This window comes from Haliotis rubra, unplaced genomic scaffold (assembly GCF_003918875.1).
Source record: "Haliotis rubra isolate DU_JTF1 unplaced genomic scaffold, ASM391887v1 Scf10, whole genome shotgun sequence".
In the NCBI taxonomy this organism is placed as follows: Eukaryota; Metazoa; Mollusca; class Gastropoda; order Lepetellida; family Haliotidae; genus Haliotis; species Haliotis rubra.
This window is the reverse complement of record NW_025764892.1, coordinates 4,506,751-4,528,831: the sequence shown is the minus strand read 5'-3', so window position 1 is coordinate 4,528,831 and position 22,081 is coordinate 4,506,751. Positions and strand designations below refer to the sequence as shown.

At 41.8% G+C, this 22,081-nt stretch overlaps 1 protein-coding gene across 2 annotated transcripts in view; it reads right to left on the bottom strand.

Moving 5' to 3' along the window:
* The window catches only part of LOC124265484 (uncharacterized peptidase C1-like protein F26E4.3), a 57,104-nt gene that overhangs the window by 11,193 nt on the left and 23,830 nt on the right, over positions 1-22,081 (bottom strand). For both annotated transcript variants that reach the window (XR_006895489.1, XM_046700307.1), the window contains exons 2-7: positions 8,944-9,010; positions 6,372-6,482; positions 5,518-5,750; positions 4,780-4,930; positions 3,881-4,043; positions 504-549 (exon numbers count right to left, since the gene is read on the bottom strand). Coding sequence is in view for 1 of the 2 variants with exons in the window: in XM_046700307.1 (XP_046556263.1) it covers positions 504-549; positions 3,881-4,043; positions 4,780-4,930; positions 5,518-5,750; positions 6,372-6,482; positions 8,944-9,010 (771 nt within the window). In the remaining variant the exon portion in view is untranslated. The remainder of the gene's footprint in view (positions 1-503; positions 550-3,880; positions 4,044-4,779; positions 4,931-5,517; positions 5,751-6,371; positions 6,483-8,943; positions 9,011-22,081) is intronic.

The following is a 22,081-nucleotide window of genomic DNA, read 5'->3' as shown; positions in this document are numbered from 1 at the left end:
GGAAATACACGTGTATAGCCTGATAGGCGTCTAGATACTGGGGTATAACTACTGTATACTATACCTTGGACTGGTCCGTTGTGCTGCAGGAAATACACGTGTATAGCCTGATAGGCGTCTAGATACTGGGGTATAACTACTGTATACTATACCTTGACTGGTCCGTTGTGCTGCAGGAAATACACATGTATAGCCTGATAGGCGTCTAGATACTGGGGTATAACTACTGTATACTATACCTTGGACTGGTCCGTTGTGCTGCAGGAAATACACATGTATAGCCTGATAGGCGTCTAGATACTGGGGTATAACTACTGTATACTATACCTTGGACTGGTCCGTTGTGCTGCAGGAAATACACATGTATAGCCTGATAGGCGTCTAGATACTTGGGTATAACTACTGTATACTATACCTTGGACTGGTCCGTTGTGCTGCAGGAAATACACGTGTATAGCCTGATAGGCGCCTAGATACTGGGGTATAACTACTGTATACTATACCTTGGACTGGTCCGTTGTCCATAATTTCTTTCATGATTTCCCTCTCCTGCAAATATAGAAACAGTTCAACATGACAGCCATCCGTGATCGATTGATTTTCCGTTAAAATCAGAGGAACAAATAATAAAGTGCTGTTGTATACTTCAAACAAAGAAGAGAAAGAAGATATAGTGGATGTACTCCTAAACAAGGCAGAGTGTTGTAGTCGCCATTCTATATTTACAGTTCCTGTAAAAGTCACTATAGCAAACACAAAACAGGTAAGAGATGCGTCATAACAGGAGAACTCCAGTGGCGTGTCAAGCAGAGAATAATAGCCGTAGAGCTACGACTTGGAAGGTTACACTGTATGACCTGGTCGACTGCGTCTGGAATGATGCTCATTTTATTAACCACTGGTTAACCGACTCGAGACTCGATTACTTACACGCCTCCTTGGTTGCAATATATCTGTGAAAGACACCAATGATTTGTGAAAAAATCCTAAAAGTTTTTATGTAGACATATTTTCGCCTCCTCGGAATACTGCAACAATATTTTACCAAAGGTTACAAGTGTGCGACATGAGGCAGGTACACATCAGGATACATTACAATGTACTTAATAAAGCTCTTAGTTCTCGTGACCCGGCGCGTGGTGTGTAGATTTGTCACCTAGCAACTGTTTATACAATAGACCTCCACGACGGGTGTGGTAAGTGAGTAAAAAGTTCATGTAGCAATAATTGGTAACACATATATAAGCCTCGACAAAATATATCATGTTTCAAAGTTGGCAGCCTCACAGTCATTAAAGAGCAGTGACCTAAACAATATACACGTTTACATCAGTTAGAACATTTTGACCAATCAGCATCCTCCGCCATCAACCTATGCGGGTTGACAAGGTGATTATGGTGACATATCGTTATATCCCAGTAACCTACGGTTCTGGTAGGCATTCGACAGAGAGACTGTTAATACTGATACGGAATACTGTCTGAACACTCTAGGATGCACCGGAGTTTACAGGTTTGGGACGTAGACCCCGACATGTGACGTGGGAGAAGCTGTAGTTGATATTTATCCCACCTGGAAATTGTTATATTAAGAGACCACTCGACTCAGACTGGTTTCTCTTGAAACAAAGAAAAGGAAGAGAAAACATCTGGGTGTTGACGACAGACTGAATCAAGGTCGTGGCTTGTGCTGTATACTCGCATTTTTGCTACTTAACTCATTTGTTATGGAAACCATATTGAATGTTACCATTCAGCGAGAAAATTGTGGAATGTTGTATAAGATCACATTGGCATTAGTATTATTGAATCACTTCACGTTAAATCTATCTGTTTTCAACAAAATATATTATTGTTTCCGTGCGTTAATTTCCTTTCAATTAAAAAAAGTACAAACTTGCCCTACGTACATTCTTCAACAGGGATACGATCTTGAGAACTGAGTCAACAATTAAAGATCAAAGTAAATACTTGTGTATGTAATCTGAGGATAGTCTCCCTTGACAGATAGGTGGACAAGAAAAGCTGTTCAATCTGACAAGTGAATAGCCCAGTCTGATATTGATGTTAGAAAGCCCATTACGCCGTCTTTGTTCTGTAAGTAGTTCCACAAACAGACTACAAGAGGCGCAGGCAGGTACGTGGGTGCTCACAGATACAGTGACATGAATCGCGCAACAGATACTGGAGAGAAAGGGAGATCACTCGTGTTAGCTGCATATTTGCGTACTATGTAATCATTGGTGCATTGGTTGATATTCGTATACTGTGTTGGAAAATGTAGGCGAAATAATGCGGACGGCGACGAAACGCCATTGTGGCTGTCATCAACAGCAAGAATTCGTGTCTGCGCCAACGTGGAACTAACCGGTTCGCGCTCGCTGTTGCAGGTTCAGACGTGTGTATTCTTGTGGACGTAAGAACACTTGGCCTGTTTTTATTTCATCCTTTGAATTAGACAAGACGACTATTTCTTTTCGCGAACAGCTGGCGTCATCACTGGTTTTCAGGTGTCCACGAAGAGGTGTCTTCTATAAATCCTCGGGCAGTAAATACTAACTTTAGGTTGAAGGCAAACTGTTTCAAATTTTGACATTCTTAGTTCCCTTGTCGCGAACACCTGGTGTCATAACAGATTTTCAGTGGTCCGTTCATATAATGTTCACTATTTTCACATTAACATCAAATGGAATCTGTTTCTGAGGACATGACTGTTCTTTTTCACTGACGTTTAATATTTAATAATTAATCACCAAAACCAAAAACATACATATGATTGCAATCAAATCCAGTAACCATTTTAATATGAGTTGGCTTGAGGGACACGATGTAATGCCTAACGTTGTTTGGGGGTAACTCATTTATTTCTGCGTTGATCACAGCTTTTGCTGTTACGAAGTCTTGCACAAACCTTGCGAATGGGTATCTGTGTATGATGTACTCGATTATTTGCCATGACCACCATGAAATAGCTACAATATGGTGTCAGTGACGTAAAACATCACTTAGTTATTCACACTGTACTGGAGAAAGGATCAAACGCCAGTGGCAGACACTTTGACTCAAGATGAGAGGCAGCGCCATTGTAAATACAGGCTGAAGACATATTATGATATTTACCAACGTATACACAAGCATATGTTTCGCTGTTTCATTCTCATTGATCAAGATCAGGCAGCTTTGGCAGAACAACTTCACTCGGCTTGTAACAGACCCTCACCGCTGAGGATGAGGTAAATTAAGGACGCTGGCGTATTTTGTTTACTGTGTCTTGTCTGTATGTCCTTGTTCTTCATAACATTAATATTCTATTTTAGTATCGGCGCATGTGTGGGTTTATAGAAGCTATCTTAACACGGCGGTACACAAGACAACACAAGGCACTGAAATACACATGACGCATCTCACGGCGTTACAGAATTATATCACAGATGGTAATATATGACGTTATAGAATTGTAACTCGTTATCCAATAAACGTATGACTTTAGTTTATGTACACAGATTTATTTGTTTGTTTGTTTGTTGTTTATCCCCGCACTCCGCATTATCTCAGGTATATGACGTCCGTCTGTAAATAATGCGCTTGGACCAGACAATCTAGTGATCAGCAGCATGAGCATTGATCTACGCACCTAGGAGCCTGACCACTCGATCCCTGTTAGTCGACACTTGGGACAAGCATGGGTCGCTTAAGACAAATTCTAACCCAATTTACACAGGTAAGAACATGAAACGTTACATCGTCGTGTTAAAAATCGTAAGCATATAGTTTTCTGCTCAAATTAATTCTACTAATGTTGATACAACTGCAGACAAATTGCACCCCTACTTGCGCAAAGCCTAGAAACCAGCTGCATCCCACATTCTGCATCACCTACCAGAGGACGTATCCTGTAGGGGGGCGTGGTCTTGTAGCGCTTCTCCATGCGAAACTCGATGCCGCTGGGGCAGTTGCCCTGGCGCTTCCGGGGTGCGACCAGACATTCGCCGATAGTGCTGGTCCTTCCGCTGGAGTAGGGGTAACATTCCTCTGTCACAAGCCTACAACACAAAGTATAGCTGCTTCACAGCGAACAGTTCACACAGTCTCCACTAAGCAATATTTTGCGTACAGGTTATCTCACTACCCTGTTATCAGTTAATCTCCGTGGACAACCCATCGGGGTTTTGATGTGAACGCTTGAAGTCGAATAAAAGGACATTCTGACGGACAAATATACTCATGGAAACGAATAAGGGAACACATGAAAGTACAAGTGTTCCTTTATTCTTTTCAAGGTTTCTTCACAAGGTATGTATTGCACTGTGAGTGAAATTCTGGAAATAAATTAAGGAACACTTGTACTTTAATGTGTTCCCTTATTCGTTTCTATGAGTATATATTCTATACAATTACAAGGATATCGTGAAATTTATAATTATCTTCATTTTGAATTTGGAAGTCGACCCATAAACGTTCTTGTGTTACTAAGATGGGATAAATACAAAATGCAATTACACCACTAAACTTTCGTAGGACTGCGTTATTCGTAAGCCCTTTATGAGCCACAAAGTTAGGAAAGGCCGTAACTCTACGAACGCTTCGTGGATCGGAACCTGATCTTTATATCCACATCGTGGCAATCCCTAAATGGTCCAAATCATTCAGAAGTATTATTGGGATATCCAGATCTATTTTGCAAGGTATGTGTCGTCCGGAATAATACTTTTCCGGTTCAGGGAATGTCCCGGCTAACGATTTTCTGTAAGTGACTTGAAGCTAGGCATAAGGACGTACCCTCTCCGCCTGAGGTAGTACCAGGCTCGGTCCAGGAAACCCCCGGCACAACCCTCCTGCTTGTCGCTGTTACAAGACAGAATGTGTTGAGGGGAGAGCTCCTCCTTGTAGTCACCCATAAACTCGATACCCAGGCGGTCGGATGCTACGGCTGGAGCAGAGACATTGACAACGGTCAGTGGTTCCGATTACGATGACCTATCGGAATGTATGGTTTGACTTTCAGAATTTTCGACAATGCTTCAAAATAAAGGGACAGAATACGAGTGAGTGAGTGAGTTGTGACTAAGCTGCTTTGGTATTTCGATAATATTAACCCTTGTCGGTTTAATGTGGGAGGGAAGCCTGGTGTAATATATACGTTTATCAGTTAAACAAAACCCATATACGCACGAGAATGCAGCTTATAAACCCATAAGTAACATCAAGGAAATCTAGAATCGAACTCGCCTTCGTATGTTTCTGAGCGGCACAAGGAAAGCAACTCATCACTACAAATTGAGGTGCCTTAGATTACCGGACTAACAAAGGTCCAAGAACAAGATTAAGATTAAGAACCCTTAAAATTAATTATTTGTGGTCGCCTTGACACCAACCTTTTTAAGTAAAGGCAAAACCCTGATAGTAGTTCTTTGGCCAGAATACATTGCCCGAGCTGTCATCGGTCACGGCAGTGTATTCAGTACCTTATGTAAGACACAAATCATTGTTCCTGATGTGTCCATCAGTAGCGAATACCTGTTGTTGAAAAGGCCCATGATGCACCGCAGTTTCCCTGGTCTCTTATCGGGCCGATGACTTCAGGCCATTTCTGGCTGGAGTCGAATGCTTCCGGAAGAACTTCGTCCAGCCTCACTTTGAGTGGCGTCATGCGCACAACGTTCGAGTCTAGCGGGAACGTCCCTAGGCGGTATTTGATGCCATCAGGTAACGTCATCCCCCACAGCGCCGAGTAGTTGCTAGCTGTCCATCTGTGAAATGATGTTCAATAGAGGGAAGGCTTTAGCCAAATAAAAGTCCCTGTACTGATCACAACACTGATTTTGACCTACACTGAAAACAGGAACCATAACCTACAGCGTATTCCATCTTAGAGCGCATTCAAGGCATGAATGATAATTATCGAGTGCCCGTCGGTTAATGAGTTGTTCATATTTCAGTTGTGAAATATTCAACTTCCGTTTGTTGTTTTAACGCTGTTGGAGTGAGTGAGTGAGTGAGTGAGTTTAGTTTTACGCCGCATTCAGCAATATCCCAGCTTTATGGCGACGGTCTGTAAGTAATCGAGTCTGGACCAGACAATCCAGTGATCAACAGCATGAGCATCGATCTGCGCAATTGGGAACCGATGACATGTGTCAACCAAGCCAGCGAGCCTGACCACCCGATCCCATTAGTCGCCTCTTACGACACACATGAGTACTGCAGATCACTTCTAACCCTGACCTTCACGGGTATAACGCTGTTGGAAAACAGGAAACCAAAAGAAGTCGGTAAATTGCGTGTATATCAAAAATTATTACCTTTCAGTCATGCTGCAATTAGTATAACAATTGTTTCATGAGCTAACTATCGAAGCTGAGTCTATTTACCCGTATCGCCCATCATTCACTGCGCGGATGAGTTCCGGTCTGATCAAACACACACTCTGGCTGCAGCGCCAGTCAAACCTCCTGGGTGGCCCGGAGAACACCTCGCACTTGCTAGGGTGAAAACAAAAGATGAAGTAGTTCCAACATGTGCTGCAAAGTGCACCAATTAAGAATAAGTAAATAAACTTTCCTTGTTGAAATGTTACATGCTCCACACTGGGATCCACTTACAGTGACATTCAACGAGGATTTGATGTAATAATGACATCTTATCCGGGCATTGAGTGTATATACTGTGTGTGACTTTAACTCTTTAAGGAATTGGGTTTAACTGTATATAGCGTGTCTTGAGACACATTATAAGGCCACTTAAAGCATATAATATGTTGTCAACCGGAGGTCTGTAACTGTGTACGTCATGTTGTCAACCGGTGGTCTGTAACTCTGTACGTCATGTTGTCAACCAGTGGTATGTAACTGTGTACGTCATGTTGTCAACCGGTGGTCTGTAACTGTGTACGTCATGTTGTCAACCAGTGGTATGTAACTGTGTACGTCATGTTGTCAACCAGTTGGTATGTAACTGTGTACGTCATGTTGTCAACCAGTGGTCTGTAACTGTGTACGTCATGTTGTCAACCAGTGGTATGTAACTGTGTACGTCATGTTGTCAACCACTGGTCTGTAACTGTGTACGTCATGTTGTCAACCGGTGGTCTGTAACTGTGTACGTCATGTTGTCAACCAGTGGTATGTAACTGTGTACGTCATGTTGTCAACCAGTTGTCTGTAACTCTGTACGTCATGTTGTCAACCACTGGTCTGTAACTGTGTACGTCATGTTGTCAACCGGTGGTCTGTAACTGTGTACGTCATGTTGTCAACCAGTGGTATGTAACTGTGTACGTCATGTTGTCAACCCGTGGTGTGTAACTGTGTACGTCATGTTGTCAACCGGTGGTCTGTAACTGTGTACGTCATGTTGTCAACCACTGGTCTGTAACTGTGTACGTCATGTTGTCAACCAGTGGTCTGTAACTGTGTACGTCATGTTGTCAACCGGTGGTCTGTAACTGTGTACGTCATGTTGTCAACATGTTGTTGTCAACCAGTGGTCTGTAACTGTGTACGTCATGTTGTCAACCGGTGGTCTGTAACTGTGTACGTCATGTTGTCAACCACTGGTCTGTAACTGTGTACGTCATGTTGTCAACCCGGTGGTCTGTAACTGTGTACGTCATGTTGTCAACCCGTGGTCTGTAACTGTGTACGTCATGTTGTCAACCAGTGGTCTGTAACTGTGTACGTCATGTTGTCAACCGGTGGTCTGTAACTGTGTACGTCATGTTGTCAACCGGTGGTCTGTAACTGTGTACGTCATGTTATCAACCAGTTGTCTGTAACTGTGTACGTCATGTTGTCAACCGGTGGTCTGTAACTGTGTACGTCATGTTGTCAACCGGTGGTCTGTAACTGTGTACGTCATGTTGTCAACCGGTGGTATGTAACTGTGTACGTCATGTTGTCAACCAGTGGTCTGTAACTGTGTACGTCATGTTGTCAACCCGTGGTCTGTAACTGTGTACGTCATGTTGTCAACCGGTGGTCTGTAACTGTGTACGTCATGTTGTCAACCGGTGGTGTACGTCATGTTGTAACTGGTGTAACGTGTACGTCATGTTGTCAACCACTGGTCTGTAACTGTGTACGTCATGTTGTCAACCCGTGGTCTGTAACTGTGTACGTCATGTTGTCAACCAGTGGTATGTAACTGTGTACGTCATGTTGTCAACCCGTGGTCTGTAACTGTGTACGTCATGTTGTCAACCAGTGGTATGTAACTGTGTACGTCATGTTGTCAACCCGTGGTATGTAACTGTGTACGTCATGTTGTCAACCAGTGGTATGTAACTGTGTACGTCATGTTGTCAACCCGTGGTGTGTAACTGTGTACGTCATGTTGTCAACCCGTGGTGTGTAACTGTGTACGTCATGTTGTCAACCCGTGGTCTGTAACTGTGTACGTCATGTTGTCAACCGGTATGTAATTGTGTAACTCAACCGGTGGTCTGTAACTGTGTACGTCATGTTGTCAACCGATGGTCTGTAACTGTGTACGTGATGTTGTCAACCGATGGTCTGTAACTGTGTACGTCATGTTGTCAACCACTGGTCTGTAACTGTGTACGTCATGTTGTCAACCAGTTGTCTGTAACTGTGTACGTCATGTTGTCAACCGGTGGTCTGTAACTGTGTACGTCATGTTGTTAACCACTTGTCTGTAACTGTGTACGTGATGTTGTCAACCACTGGTCTGTAACTGTGTACGTGATGTTGTCAACCGACGGTCTGTAACTGTGTACGTCATGTTGTCAACCGGTGGTCTGTAACTGTGTACGTCATGTTGTCATCCGGTGGTCTGTAACTGTGTACGTCATGTTGTCAACCGGTGATCTGGTCCTGCTGTAGTTACAGACTGACATGACGTACATGCAGCTTGAATATAACTGCGGCCTGTAACTACACCTGTAACTGCGGCGTTTCACAGTCACACATATTAAAATACTCTCACCACTCGTTGCAGTTCTCCTTGTATGTCTGACCAGGTTGGTACAGCACGCCATTCTTTATACAGTTATCTGAAAAGATCAGCATTACGTTTGAGACACTTCATATTTATATACATATTAAACACCCGAGAATAACCATATTCGACTATGAGAAGAAACAGGTTCCACTTGGCGTAAATGCAACATAGTGGTGAAAAGTACATGAACAGATCACTGAAATTCTCTTAACACGGGGGATCCGTTTCACATTGTCGTAGATCTATGTTAAAGTAAGGGAGTTACGATTATCTTAGGGCTAAGATCGCTTTGTGGAGCGAGGCCAATAACATAGTCATGTTAGCGTTACGACCGTCGTAAGTCTATGTTAAAGTAAGGAAGTTACGATCATCTTGGCGCAAAGATCGCTTTGTGGAGCGAGGCCAATAACATAGTCATGTCAGCGTTACGACTGTCGTAAGTCTATGTTAAAGTAAGGAAGTTACGATCGTCTTAGCGCCAAGATCGCTTTGTGGAGCGAGGCCAATCACAAAGTGATCTTAACGTTATCGTGGTCGTAACTCCAAGAAACTAATTGACAAAGGCACAGTCTGTTTAATGTTAAAGTAAGGAAGTTACGATCATCTTAGCGCCAAGATCGCTTTGTGGAGCGAGGCCAATCACAAAGTGATCTTAACGTTATCGTGGTCGTAACTCCAAGAAACCAACTGACAAAGGCACAGTCTGTTGGCCTTTACTCAAAGCGATCTCAATGTTAAGATATATCGTAAGTAAGTAAGCTCGTTTTATGGAAAAGACCTCCGAGGAGGAAGCACTTCGACAGCTCTGATGTCCGTCTTCAATGAACTTTCTTATCCCACGCCATACCATGACAGCTATGCATAACTGTGTCTACGAACGCTGACACACCAAGACGTATTTGTGTGAACTGTCACTCAAAGGGCTTGAACTAAGTTGAAAACGAATTTCGTCTTGTGGCAGGTAGACTGCTTTTCCCGCAAGTAATGTTGTTGTAGGAAAACTTTCTATGTTCTTAATGTCGTATTTCGAGTCAGTATACCCCATTAAATTTTAATGTTAAATTTAAATATTAATGCTCGCTTTAAATTTGCAAACACCTTAAGTTTTTATATTTGTTATTATGTACATATATTCTGTAATAAATACGAAGGACGCAGCATGTTGCAGGCGTAGCCAGTTGATCAAAGTCGTTTTACCATCCCTTCATAGTGTGTTAAGTCAGATGTTATGTTTAATAGGAGTTGATAATAACATATTTCTCTGAGGTAGAAAAACGTTCACGAATACGATTACCTGCTTACTTCCGATCTCGTACTCAACTCAGTCCTCAGACTCTTCAAACGAAGGTTATTAATAAACGGAGTTCGTGTTCTAGTTGTTTTACTGTATGAATTGAGTTGAGCTGAGTTGAGTTGGGTTTTACGTCACATCGGCATTATTCCAGCCATATAGTGACGAGAACAAGTCTGCATTAGTAAACATTGTAAGTACAGAGTCAAATGAGTTTTATTTCAAAAACATATATTCATTACATTGTCATTTAATAACAGAAATAGTCATAGCACTCAATTTAAAAGCAGGCAATTTGTTAGTCACATTACACAGTTACAATTTATGATACAGATAAACTTCCCTCAGGTAGTTCACTATCAGATGAGCGTTCACGCGGGAGAACAGATCTTTCAAATTTGTTGCTTCGTAATGTGAGTCCCTTGCAGACGATAAGTCCACGCAGTCAAGCAGAATATGCTTGATGGTGAAAAACTCATCGCAAGAGACACACATGGGGGGTCCATGAGGCAACCGACTGTGGCAAATACGACATCGTCGTAAAATTACCTTATCACGTCTTGACTGACAAACCAAGTAGGTATAACCAATTGTTGGCTTCAATTCATACAGTCTATTTCTTCCTACTTGAGTGTCCGACCTTTTTTGCATAAGGTCCCGAGTATAGCTTTTGATAGTGGGTTGAAATACGTATGGCTTCAAATATGCCTTGGAATACTTACTACAACGTGAAGAAAAGGCTAATTTCATCTCATTTTTTTTCAAAATGCGTTTGTTATTAACGTTTAAATTAGTAGGCTACACGTTTAATAAGGCAATTGTTCATGAGATCATATGATACAAATCTGTCTCACAGTCTCTGAACCACATTATATTCCCTACTGCCTTGCCCTCCTTGCAATGCTAAAGCCCTAAATGAAGCAAGTCTAGATTTCCTCAGGTTCAGGCTCTGAATCTTCCATCTCATTGGGGCTCCTCTTCAGTGAGTGAGTGAGTTTAGTTTGACACTGCTTTTAGCAATATTCCAGCAATATCGCGGCGGGGGATACCAGAAATGGGCTTCACACATTGTACCCATGTGGGGAATCGAAACCGGGTCTTTGGCGTGACGAATGAACGCTTTAACCATTAAGATAACCGCCCCCCTCTTCAAGTTAAATGGGTTTATTTATTATTATCACAATTAAAAATAATATATTCTGACTGATTCTAAGCGTTAGTCTAGGTATAAGTACCCACATAGGTACCCATGTTGGGAATCGAACCCGGGTCTTCGGCGTGACGAGCGAACGCTTTAACCACTAGGCTACCCCACCGCCCCGAATTGCCTAGGACATCAGTTTTGTCACAAGTGTGTCAAATCTGAAGATGTCCCACACATGTCAGCCATAAAAATTAACATTTAATGTTGTCAACGTGGTCAAAGAACTTTTGAACAAGAAACGTCAGACGGCATAGTACATCAGCATAGAAAGGGCATGCATATTCATTATTGTATCATAAATACAGACCTCTAATATTGAAATTAATACTGAAAAATATGATCATAACAAAATATGTGATGGCGTCTCTGATATACAGCTATATGGAATCTCATAACGCTTTCTTCATTATCGTTCGGTGTCTGTCTTCTCACTTCTGATGTCCTCTATAGATTAACACCATTCAGTGGCTAGGACATATACAACACACTGTTGCTACACACAGTGACAAGCTGGACAGGCTGACCATCTGTGGTCAGCAGTTGTTGTTTATAAAACAATGGACGAGAATGACAGCTTTATACCGACAGCTATATCCAGCCCCCTTTGATATTAAAAATGTGAGTGTACTCGCCTGAGGTCGACAAGCTCGCATCAAAGCTTTTGACAACAGAGAGGCATTCATCTTCTTCGTAGTTATTAATTCATAAATTCTGAGAACGTATATGTTTGTAATCTCGGCATGATATGCCCGACACATGTGAGAACTTTATCTGTAATTTGTGTATCTACGTCAAGTGTGTATTATCCCACGTGGTACCCATATTTTGCATGTCAGCCCTTAACACGCAGCTCTGTGATTGTGTCCAGATTGTGGATTGAGATGACAAGTTGTCATTTCACCAACAAAGAATTTTAAATATATGCATAAACAGAAATATGCATCGTCAACAAAATTCTTGGAAAGAGTATGTTTTTAAAAAAATAATACAAAATCAGCAAATCGTTCAAATTCTGGATGTCAATCCAACTACTGGCAACCGTGTATATCTAATTAAACTGTTCTCTTTAGGGGTAGAACCTTGGATGTCGGCTGATTTATCTGAAGTCTGTAATAATACTTGCTCTTGTGAATAGGTAGTCTGGGGTAAACCTCGTGAGCTTAATTTATATATTTTCAATAAAATTTATATTTTGACGGACAGTTTATAATTCAAATCCAAACGTCGCCCTGCAGTAGTGGTGTGGCGGTAGATATTCCAGAAGCTTTCATCTTTGTGATACGTTTTATATCTATGCGATCACATAGACGCTCACCTTAAAAAATACCTTGACTACGTGGAATTTGATCACACTGGATTGTCCATATAAAGGAAATACAAATGCATGCATTTCTCTTTTATTAATGTCATTCTGTATGTAAGCACATTGCTGATATCGGCTTGTATTTTACGTGTAGACCAATACTTGCAGCATCAATAATGTGCGTTTGCTTCGTAAATCACAGTCTGTCTCCCTAAACATTAACTAATAAAATAAAAGGAATTCATCTAACTCGAGTCTAGAAATATTTGGCAAGTCTAGGATTACCTCAGATCTGAAATTAGGCATCGTTTCGAGTTCCATTTGGCCTTGATTTGTAGATATATATTGTCTAATAAGACTATCTTATTTCTCTCACCAGATGTCGTAAATCATAGCGTCTAAGGACATTGAGTAACTTTCTGTGTGGACCATTGTGATCGCAGGTTCGTAGCCAAAATATCTAGAAAATAAACAGTATAAATCTAACAGAAGACAGTAGAAAAATAATTTGCTGATCAAGTAATGTATGGAATAAGGTGAGGTGAGGTGAAATTGGGTTTTAACGTCGTGCTTGAGAATATTTCGCTCATATGACGACGTGCATGCGTGTGTATGTGTATGTGCGGCTGCTTGTACTAGCCCAGACTTCAGCTGGTTTTATAGTGCTAGCTCGCTGACATACCATGCCGCAGTGAAGCATGAATACTCAGACACAGTATACTGACTCGGAGCCGACCAGTCCTTGTTGTACCCATTAATGCCGAGCGCCAGGCAGGAACCAACATGTACCATATTTTAACGTCTTTTGGTATGACGCGGTTGGGGATCGAACCCGCGACCTTCCGCTCTCCGGGCGGACGCTCTATCCACTACACCACGGAGGCGGTCTGTATGGAATAAAGCTGACATTACTGTATATGACTTTAAATAATAACCACATATTACCCTCTACCGTACGGCTGACCATTCCATTGCCACTTCTAACAAAGTGGCACCGATAGCGTTATCTAACTGAATACTTGAGCCAGTGCTTGTTTTACCGGCACGGGCACCTGCAAGGAATATGGCAAAGGCTGTTGAGGTCAATGCAGTGGATACCATCTATCGACTGACCAGCATGCAGTGGTCATCTAAGCCCACCTTGCCAGGCATGAAGTTGCTTTAAATGTTGAACCTGGCCTGACCTAATGTATCCTCTACTTTCGTTCCAGCCACGTATAAGTGAAGCTTCGTGTTACACGGTGTTCACTGGGTGGGATGCGGGCTAAAATATCGCTGAACTTTTGTTATCACGAACAGGAAGGAAGCAAACGAACCCTCGAGATAACCGGAGATAACGGATGTGGGAAGGGAGTCAGTACTTTGTGTAACTGCCTCTCTAAGATGTAGGTATTACATGCGTTCAGTCACTACGGATATGACGATGGGGATTCGACTTAACTACCTCCAGGAACACGATAGAAACTAATCCGAAACAGCGTACCAAGGGGACTTTCTACATAAACTGACGGGGAATAGAAAGTATACATTTGAAACGTGAATTTGGCAACAAAAACTACAAACGTTATTTAAACATCCTTGGTTAGAAACAGTCGCCGAAATTAAAGTCCAATTCACAAACATGATACCAGTATCAAACATATCACTATTGAAAAACATTTGACGTTTCTTTCAGTTTTAGTCACCTTCAAACATAGGTGTATTTTTTGTGTTCAGATGTAAACAGCATAAGAAACTTCAAGGCATTTGCCAGTTCTTTAAAGCCTACTCTATGTCTTCAAAAAACGTCGGGTAACCGTCACGCTGAAGACCCGGGTTCGATTCCCCACATGGTTACAATGTGTGAAGACCATGTCAGGCGTGCCCCGCCGTGATATTGCTGGAATATTGCTACAAGCGGCGTAACAAACATAATCCCTCCCTCCTTCAATAACGTGTTCTGTGAAGTCCTAACTCGTATCACTGCATCATATTGCTACTGAATTCATCACAACAGAGACATCTACATAACCGAAGTCGTCATGTCAGACTGAGTACTTTAGAACTCTGGGTTTGTAAAATATTCTCTTACTGAGTCCGTCATGGATGTAAATCTACGTAGAGACACAGTCAACCACAACGCGTTAAAATCACGCACCTGTTAATTCGAGGGGATGGGCGAGGGTCAGGTTTGGGGACAGTGTCCATTCTGTGATCGCAGAGTACACAAACATATGGACTAGCTGGAGAGACTCTGAGATCGCGGGCAGTGTCAACAAATGTCTCTGTATGGAACGTGTAGGGGGTGTTCCACAGTGCCCACTGGCTATCTGGGTCAGAACGGAGAGGTGGGTGTGGCCTTTGTTTCACATTTCACATATTGACGTCTTTTATATTAAACAGATGATTTGAACCTCCGCACGCACACTCGTTTGTCAACCAACAGTGATACGTATAGACCGCATCGACATCGACACAACAGAAAGGCTGAGTGAGTGAGTGGGTGTGTTTGTGCGTGAGTCAGTGAGTGAGTGTGCAGTTTGCTTTAAAGGAGCATCGAACATTATTTCCAATATATCAAGAGCACGGTTGTTGTGCTGGCTAACGTAGTAACATACTCACATAGAAAATGAGATTCAAACCAGGACCAAAGCTTTGTGGCACGCCTCAGCAATTTAAGGGGGGTCATCCATTTTGTTCTGTGGATGGGGGTTGGGGAGTGGGTGTCAGCAATTTTTTACACAAAAATATTAAAGAAACATGGTTATAAAATTATGGGAACTGGGATGGGATGGGGTGGGTTGGCATTGATGTTGTACATGACATGCGGGGTGGGGGTGGGGGGTCAGATTGTATCTTTTACATGCCATGAAACAGAAAAATCAAAACTTAAATTTCTACATTTTTTAAGGGCTTATGAAGAGATTTTCAGAGCTCATTACTGTTTTGTGTCAAAAGAAAATCACAAAACAAATGTTCGTTTTAGGGACTGAAGATAAAATTCGTACTATGGTGTCTGTATTTTAAAACGGGTCATGGTCAGGCATATTAACCATCCAATCCTCATTTTAGTCGCCTGTGAGTGAGTTTAGTTTTACGCCATTTTTAGTAATATTCCAGCAATAACATGGCGGGGACCAGACATTTGGCTTCACACATTGTACCCGTGTGGAGAATCGAACCAGGGTCTTCGGCGTGACAAGGGAACGCCTTAACCACTAGGCTACCCCACTGCCCCCGTCGCCTATGATAAACACGAGGTCCTGGTGACCTATTCTGACGCCTTGCTTTGTGGTCCGCTTTGATCATACTATTTACAGTTAATTCCAAATTACATTCCCCTTCCATCTTTTAACACACGTCCGCCAGAAAGGTTGAGATGTCTCCGTTATAGATCCATTTATCTCCGTGTAGACTTATATATCAGTAACATGAAAGCCTTTTTCATCGGAGAAATCGTCAAGGTGTGGCCATTTTGACATGTAAATGTCACACACGTCTGTAAAGTATCACACGTCAATATCGACAAAAAAGACGTAAAGCCATGGGAATTTCGCGGGTTTCACCAAAAGTAGGCCTGGATTCCGGTGGCGGAATGGAATTATATGCGGTCACGGCTCCCGGTGGTATAGGGGGATTTTTTTAAGGTAATAGGTTAAAGCAACGGCTTTCTTCCTCGCGAGTATAGAATGTGGTGTCGACGTGTTCAGTGTGTAGTGGTGCAACAGACGGAAACACGGACACTCGCGGCATGTTGTAACGTGACGCGGTTACCCAAAACATGTATGTTGTGATGGGAATCTCTACATCATATGATTCTACATCACATGGTTCCGTGTTCTTCAGTTGAAGGTAGCTTTACATATACGACGAAGGCACGGTGTTGACACACATGCAGCATCATACACGTCTTTGCTGTCGTTCTTTGTACCACAGACATGACGACCATCTTTAAAAGATGATCTTTTGATATACTCATAGAAACGAATAAGGGAACATATGAAAGTACAAGTGTTCCTTTTTTTATTCCCAGAATTTCACCCACAGTGAAGAAACCTGGAAAAGAATGAAGGAACACTTGTATATACTTTCATGTGTTCCCTTATTCGTTTCCATGAGTATATATGTCGAGTCATTTTATACTGGATCTGTTAAGACGGGCTGTCAAGGGTTCGACTCCAAGCACGAGGACAATATGCGGATCTTATAGTTGATTGTTGATGTTTATTGCTAACAGAGGCGTAACTCATTGCACTAATTTTATAATGCTTTGGAATAGCCCCGTTTACAGGTTCAGATATCCAAGCCAACGCATCTGACTTTGTTCCTTTAAAAGGAGGGGCGGTGGGGCAGCTGAATGGTTAAAGCGTTGGCTCGTCAAGCCGAAGACCCGCCGTGGTTTGAATCCCCACATGGGTACAATGTGTGAAGCCCATTTCTGGTGTCCCCCGCCGTGATATTGCTGGAATATTGCTAAAAGCGGCGTAAAAGTAAACTCAGTCAGTCAGTTGATGAGATGTCATAAGCCTTGTACAATCAGAAACATTTCTTTGACAATATGAAACGTATCTCATACCATCAGGCTTCATAAATGCGTGTTTCTGATCGACATGAGTAAATCTTAGCTGACAAGATATCAGATTTAATGGATTCCTGATCCTTGTGTATATATCACGACACGAAAACTGAGCACCATGTGTTTTATCCGCCACAGCGGCGATATTGACAGAGATGGGTGACACTTTTCACATTGGCACTCCACGTCAATCTTACACCACACCGAAGGAGACCCATCCGGAGAGGCGTTAACCGAAAAAAGCCTCTCAAGTTTCTTTTTATCATTAAAATAAAAACACATCAGATTGAGAGGCATTATCTCACTGAGAAGAATCAACATAGCGAAAGTCGACAGCAATGCGTATCTCTGGGCCACAGTTTACACACAAAAGGTCTGTATGATTTGTGTATTCAATGGCGAGGATACCGGGGGCCTACTTAATCCTAGGGATTGTGCTCAATCCTTCTGACCATTTTACCTACCGAGTAGTTAATCCTTAACACACACCCAAATGTTTATCAGAATGTGTCATTTAGTCCCCGAAAGCTCTTTGTCCTGCCCTTATGTTTACGGGCGTAACAGAACAGCTGGTTAATTCATGGCACAGGTCAAATTCAGAACAACGTTGAAATTAAGAGTAGCTTCATAATTTCACGAAGGACTTTTTGTCAAGCTGAAAAGGCGTCAAGAGGGTCCAGAACGAGACATGCCTCTTGAACTGATTGTTTCGAGCTATATAATATCATAACAGTGAGTGAGATGTTTAGCAATATTCCAGCAATACTACGGCAGAGCACACCAGAAATATTAGGGTAAATTAAACCGATGTGGTTGTAATCCAAAGCTTTCAGCATCTACATTGTCAATGTCTGCCATCACGTATTATCCTCTGTTGTACTTTAATGGTTCAGTTCATCTTCCTACTCGTGAAGATCCGGGTTAGAATATTGATCTTCAGTAACCCATGCTTGTCTTAAGAGGCGACTAACGGGATCGGGTGGTCAGGCTCGCTGACTTGGTTGACACATGTCATCGGTCCCCAATTGCGCAGATCGATGCTCATGCTGTTGATCACTGGATTGTCTGGTCCAGACTCGATTATTTACAGGCCGCTGCCATATAGCTGGAATATTGCTGAGTGCGGCGTAAAACTAAATTCACTCACTTACTTCATCTTCCCGCACAATTATGGTTGTGACCCTGCGTACGTGTATGCAAGAGCGTGTGCGTCGTGGACAAAGTTTTCGTATCTTGAGGAGCTTTATGAGTGAGTTGGGTTTTACGTCGCCTTTAGCAATATTCCAGCAATATCACCATCGGGGGACACCAGAAATTGGCTATAAGCTTTAAGAACACACCCCCCTGAAATAAGTATTCATATTACCGCTGTATCATCGTCGTTGTCATTCACGTCGCCTCCTTATCGAAGAATAATATTACAATTGTTAATATGTATTAATCCTTTCCCTGTCATTGCTGGTAATATTACTGCTGTTAGTAGAAATCGTTGCTGTTGTCATTACAGGGAAACCTGCCAACACCGGCACCTGTCTAATCCGGCACACTGTCAAAACCGGCATAAAGTTATGGTCCCAACTATATTATGATCATTTAAACATTATCTAATCCGGCACCTGTCTATTCCGTATTCCGGCACGACTTTCCGGTCCCAACAAGCAATTTTAACTGTAATTAACTGTAATTAATTAACTAAACCGGCATGGATATAAGCAGTGTATTAGTGTTATTGCTGTTCTTCTATCATTATTGTTGCTGGTTCCTTTATTAATATTCACTTATGTATGTGTTCCTTTATTTTTTCATTCTTTTATTGTTTTGTATATTAATTTGCATAGTTACAAAACGTCAAATCCACACGCAAGACATACACAAAGCACAACATTGTTACCACATATTAATGGAACCGTCTGAACTCGATTTTCATGCTCAGCTCCCAAAGCTGCTAGTGAGGCGCTAAAAGGATAAGAATCATGTTACCATCTATTCCTACCGGGTACCCAGCTATGCATATGTTATTAACGGTGTTATTGAGTACATGATCGTCATTGTAATTATCATTGATACTGTTCATATTTGTGTTGCTGCTATCAGTATTAGTATTGTTATGATTACTATATCATATGCGGCTAGGATTACGGCCACATTACGGCTGTGATTATCAACATCACAGTGGATCAGCGTGTAACCCTTAGTGCCATCCACCGCCCCGTCCATCGTGTATGTGGACGTGTGCTGGCTGACCAAGTGGCTGGTATTCCCCCTATGTGGGGACGCCAAGGAATGAGGGCTATATCTACGTGACGTGACTGCATTCCATGGTAAGTATCTGTACACTGACCATCGACGTGCTGGCCATCATACATACTGACCGACATACATAGACAACCTGTTTTCTTAAATAATCGCATGCACGCGAAGTTTAATACATCACTTACTGAGTTTGTATGAGGTGAAACACTGACATCTGAATAGATATTATACTCAATGACTGTACCACGAATATATTTGTCGAGGATTTGAGCATGATATCCTTGATGGAAAAAAAAATGTTATCATCAAAATAGTTTACGGGTGGTATTCTAGTATGGCTAACAAACTATGTATTCGTTGGGATATATGTGGGTTTTTTTCTTAACAACAAACATCGAGTTGATTTTTCAGTGTACAAGTTTGTTAACTGAAAGTTCTTAGAATTATTGGTTACATGCTATTGATTATTTTATTGTTTCTTTGATTTTTAAAAATAATTTGTTAAAAATAAATTGTAGTGACCTGATCTTTTCACTACTGATTTTTAGCTGTTGTTGTTTTAATTGCAGTGGGGTAGCCTAGTGGTTAAAGCGTTCGCTCGTCACGCCGAAGACCCAGGTTCGATTCCTCACATGGACACGCCGTGATATTTCTGGAATATTTCTAAAAGCGGCGTAAAACTAAAGCTTTTTCTTATTTTTTCTCGTTCTATCCGTTACTGTGCTGTGTTATATATCCATAATTAAGGATGTTGAACTGTTAATGAGAACTTACAACAAATACAGCCAGCTATAGGGAAATAGCCCTCTGCCTCCATGTGACAATATTCCACCAAATCCCGCTTATAACTTACTCTATAATCGCTAATGCTAGAATACCAAGTACGCGATAATGCCAGAATACTTAGTAAGCGATATTGTTTCACTCCGTGGACATATGGGCGTTGACAATGTGTCGGATCCTCTTAAACCCTGAAACAGTAGACACTGCCTGTTCACCCACCACTCTACACTGTCTAATTGTGTGGACCATGAGTCTCCCGTTTCAGGAATTAACACACTTAAAAATCCTGATGCGATTATTACTCGAACTGGATACTGTCGAGTTATTAGGGTGACCGAATTAAACCGTTCAGGCGATATGTGTCAGTGAGTGAGTTGGGTTTTACGCCGCTTTTAGCAATATTCCAGCAATATCACGGCGGTCAGGCGATATGTGATGGAAATGGAAGTAGATGGGCCGATACAATCGTCGAGGTTTGAGCGTGTGTGTTGGTTTGTGTTGCTTTTTAGCAATGTACAATGACAATATCACGTCAAGGTTGTCTGCACCCATAGCACCCATGTGGGATTCGAACTGGGACTCCGGCGTCCCACAGTGAATAGTTAGAGTGAATAACCCACCCACCGCACTTCAGACAAGATGACGAAGCCATTTGTGAATATAACCGAACAATGAATACAAACCTTCCTGCAACTTAAGTATACAGTCATCTTTTTACACAAAATCACACGCACTCACGCACACACAAGCGCACACTCACTCAGTCACATCCACGCACGCACACATGGACATTATGCCTTATAGAGCCCAACGTGAGCAAATGTGAAATAACATAAACTACTACAATGGTGTAATATGTTGCTTCAATACAGTCTTCAAAAATGGGAACGCACAGGTTTAAACACACACACACACACACACACACACACACGCACGCACGCACGCACGCACGCGCACGCACGCGCACTCACACATAGATAAATAGAAACAGAATGCCTTTGCCTTGTTTCTTTTTCATTTTTCTATGTGATATTTATGACTGAACACCTGTACTATTTTGTGCGTATATATGTATATTGCCATAGTGCCCAAAGTGGTGAAATATCGCACTACAAGGCTTCAATAAGCTCTTTCAATGCACACTATGAAAAAGCAAACACACAGGCTAAAATGTTTGTGTTCATTGGATGACCGTAATTCATTTAATCCAGATGCAGTATTATTTTTTTAATTACCTACTTTTTCAAATTATGTGAAGTATTGAATAAGATTATGATCAAAACATGGAATACATTTTATTTTTTATTTCTTTCAAGTTTTCTTCAAGCACATACAAGAAGTAGAAATCTACAAACGGGTGGTCCTGGAAACGGAAGGACGTACGAAGAAGAAACGGTATTTCGCAACAGGAAAATGTAACACGTAACTGACCTACTACACGTAGCCTCGTGCCAGTAATGAGTGTCCTTTGACCCCCCGTCTCTCACCGGAATAGGCGTTAGACACAAGAACATAATTCACACAAATGTATGTAACATATCTGCAATGAAATCCAACACAAACGGTTACAGACTGACAGCGGCATCCCCCACATTCACACTTTCCTTGTATTTAGAGAAAGGTTATCGCGCGATTGCTCATAACCGTTTTGGGATTGTATTCATGTGTGTTTTGGCGTTGTATTCGTGCAGACATGACACTTGTGTTTGTATTAATGTGTTTAAACGAGGACTA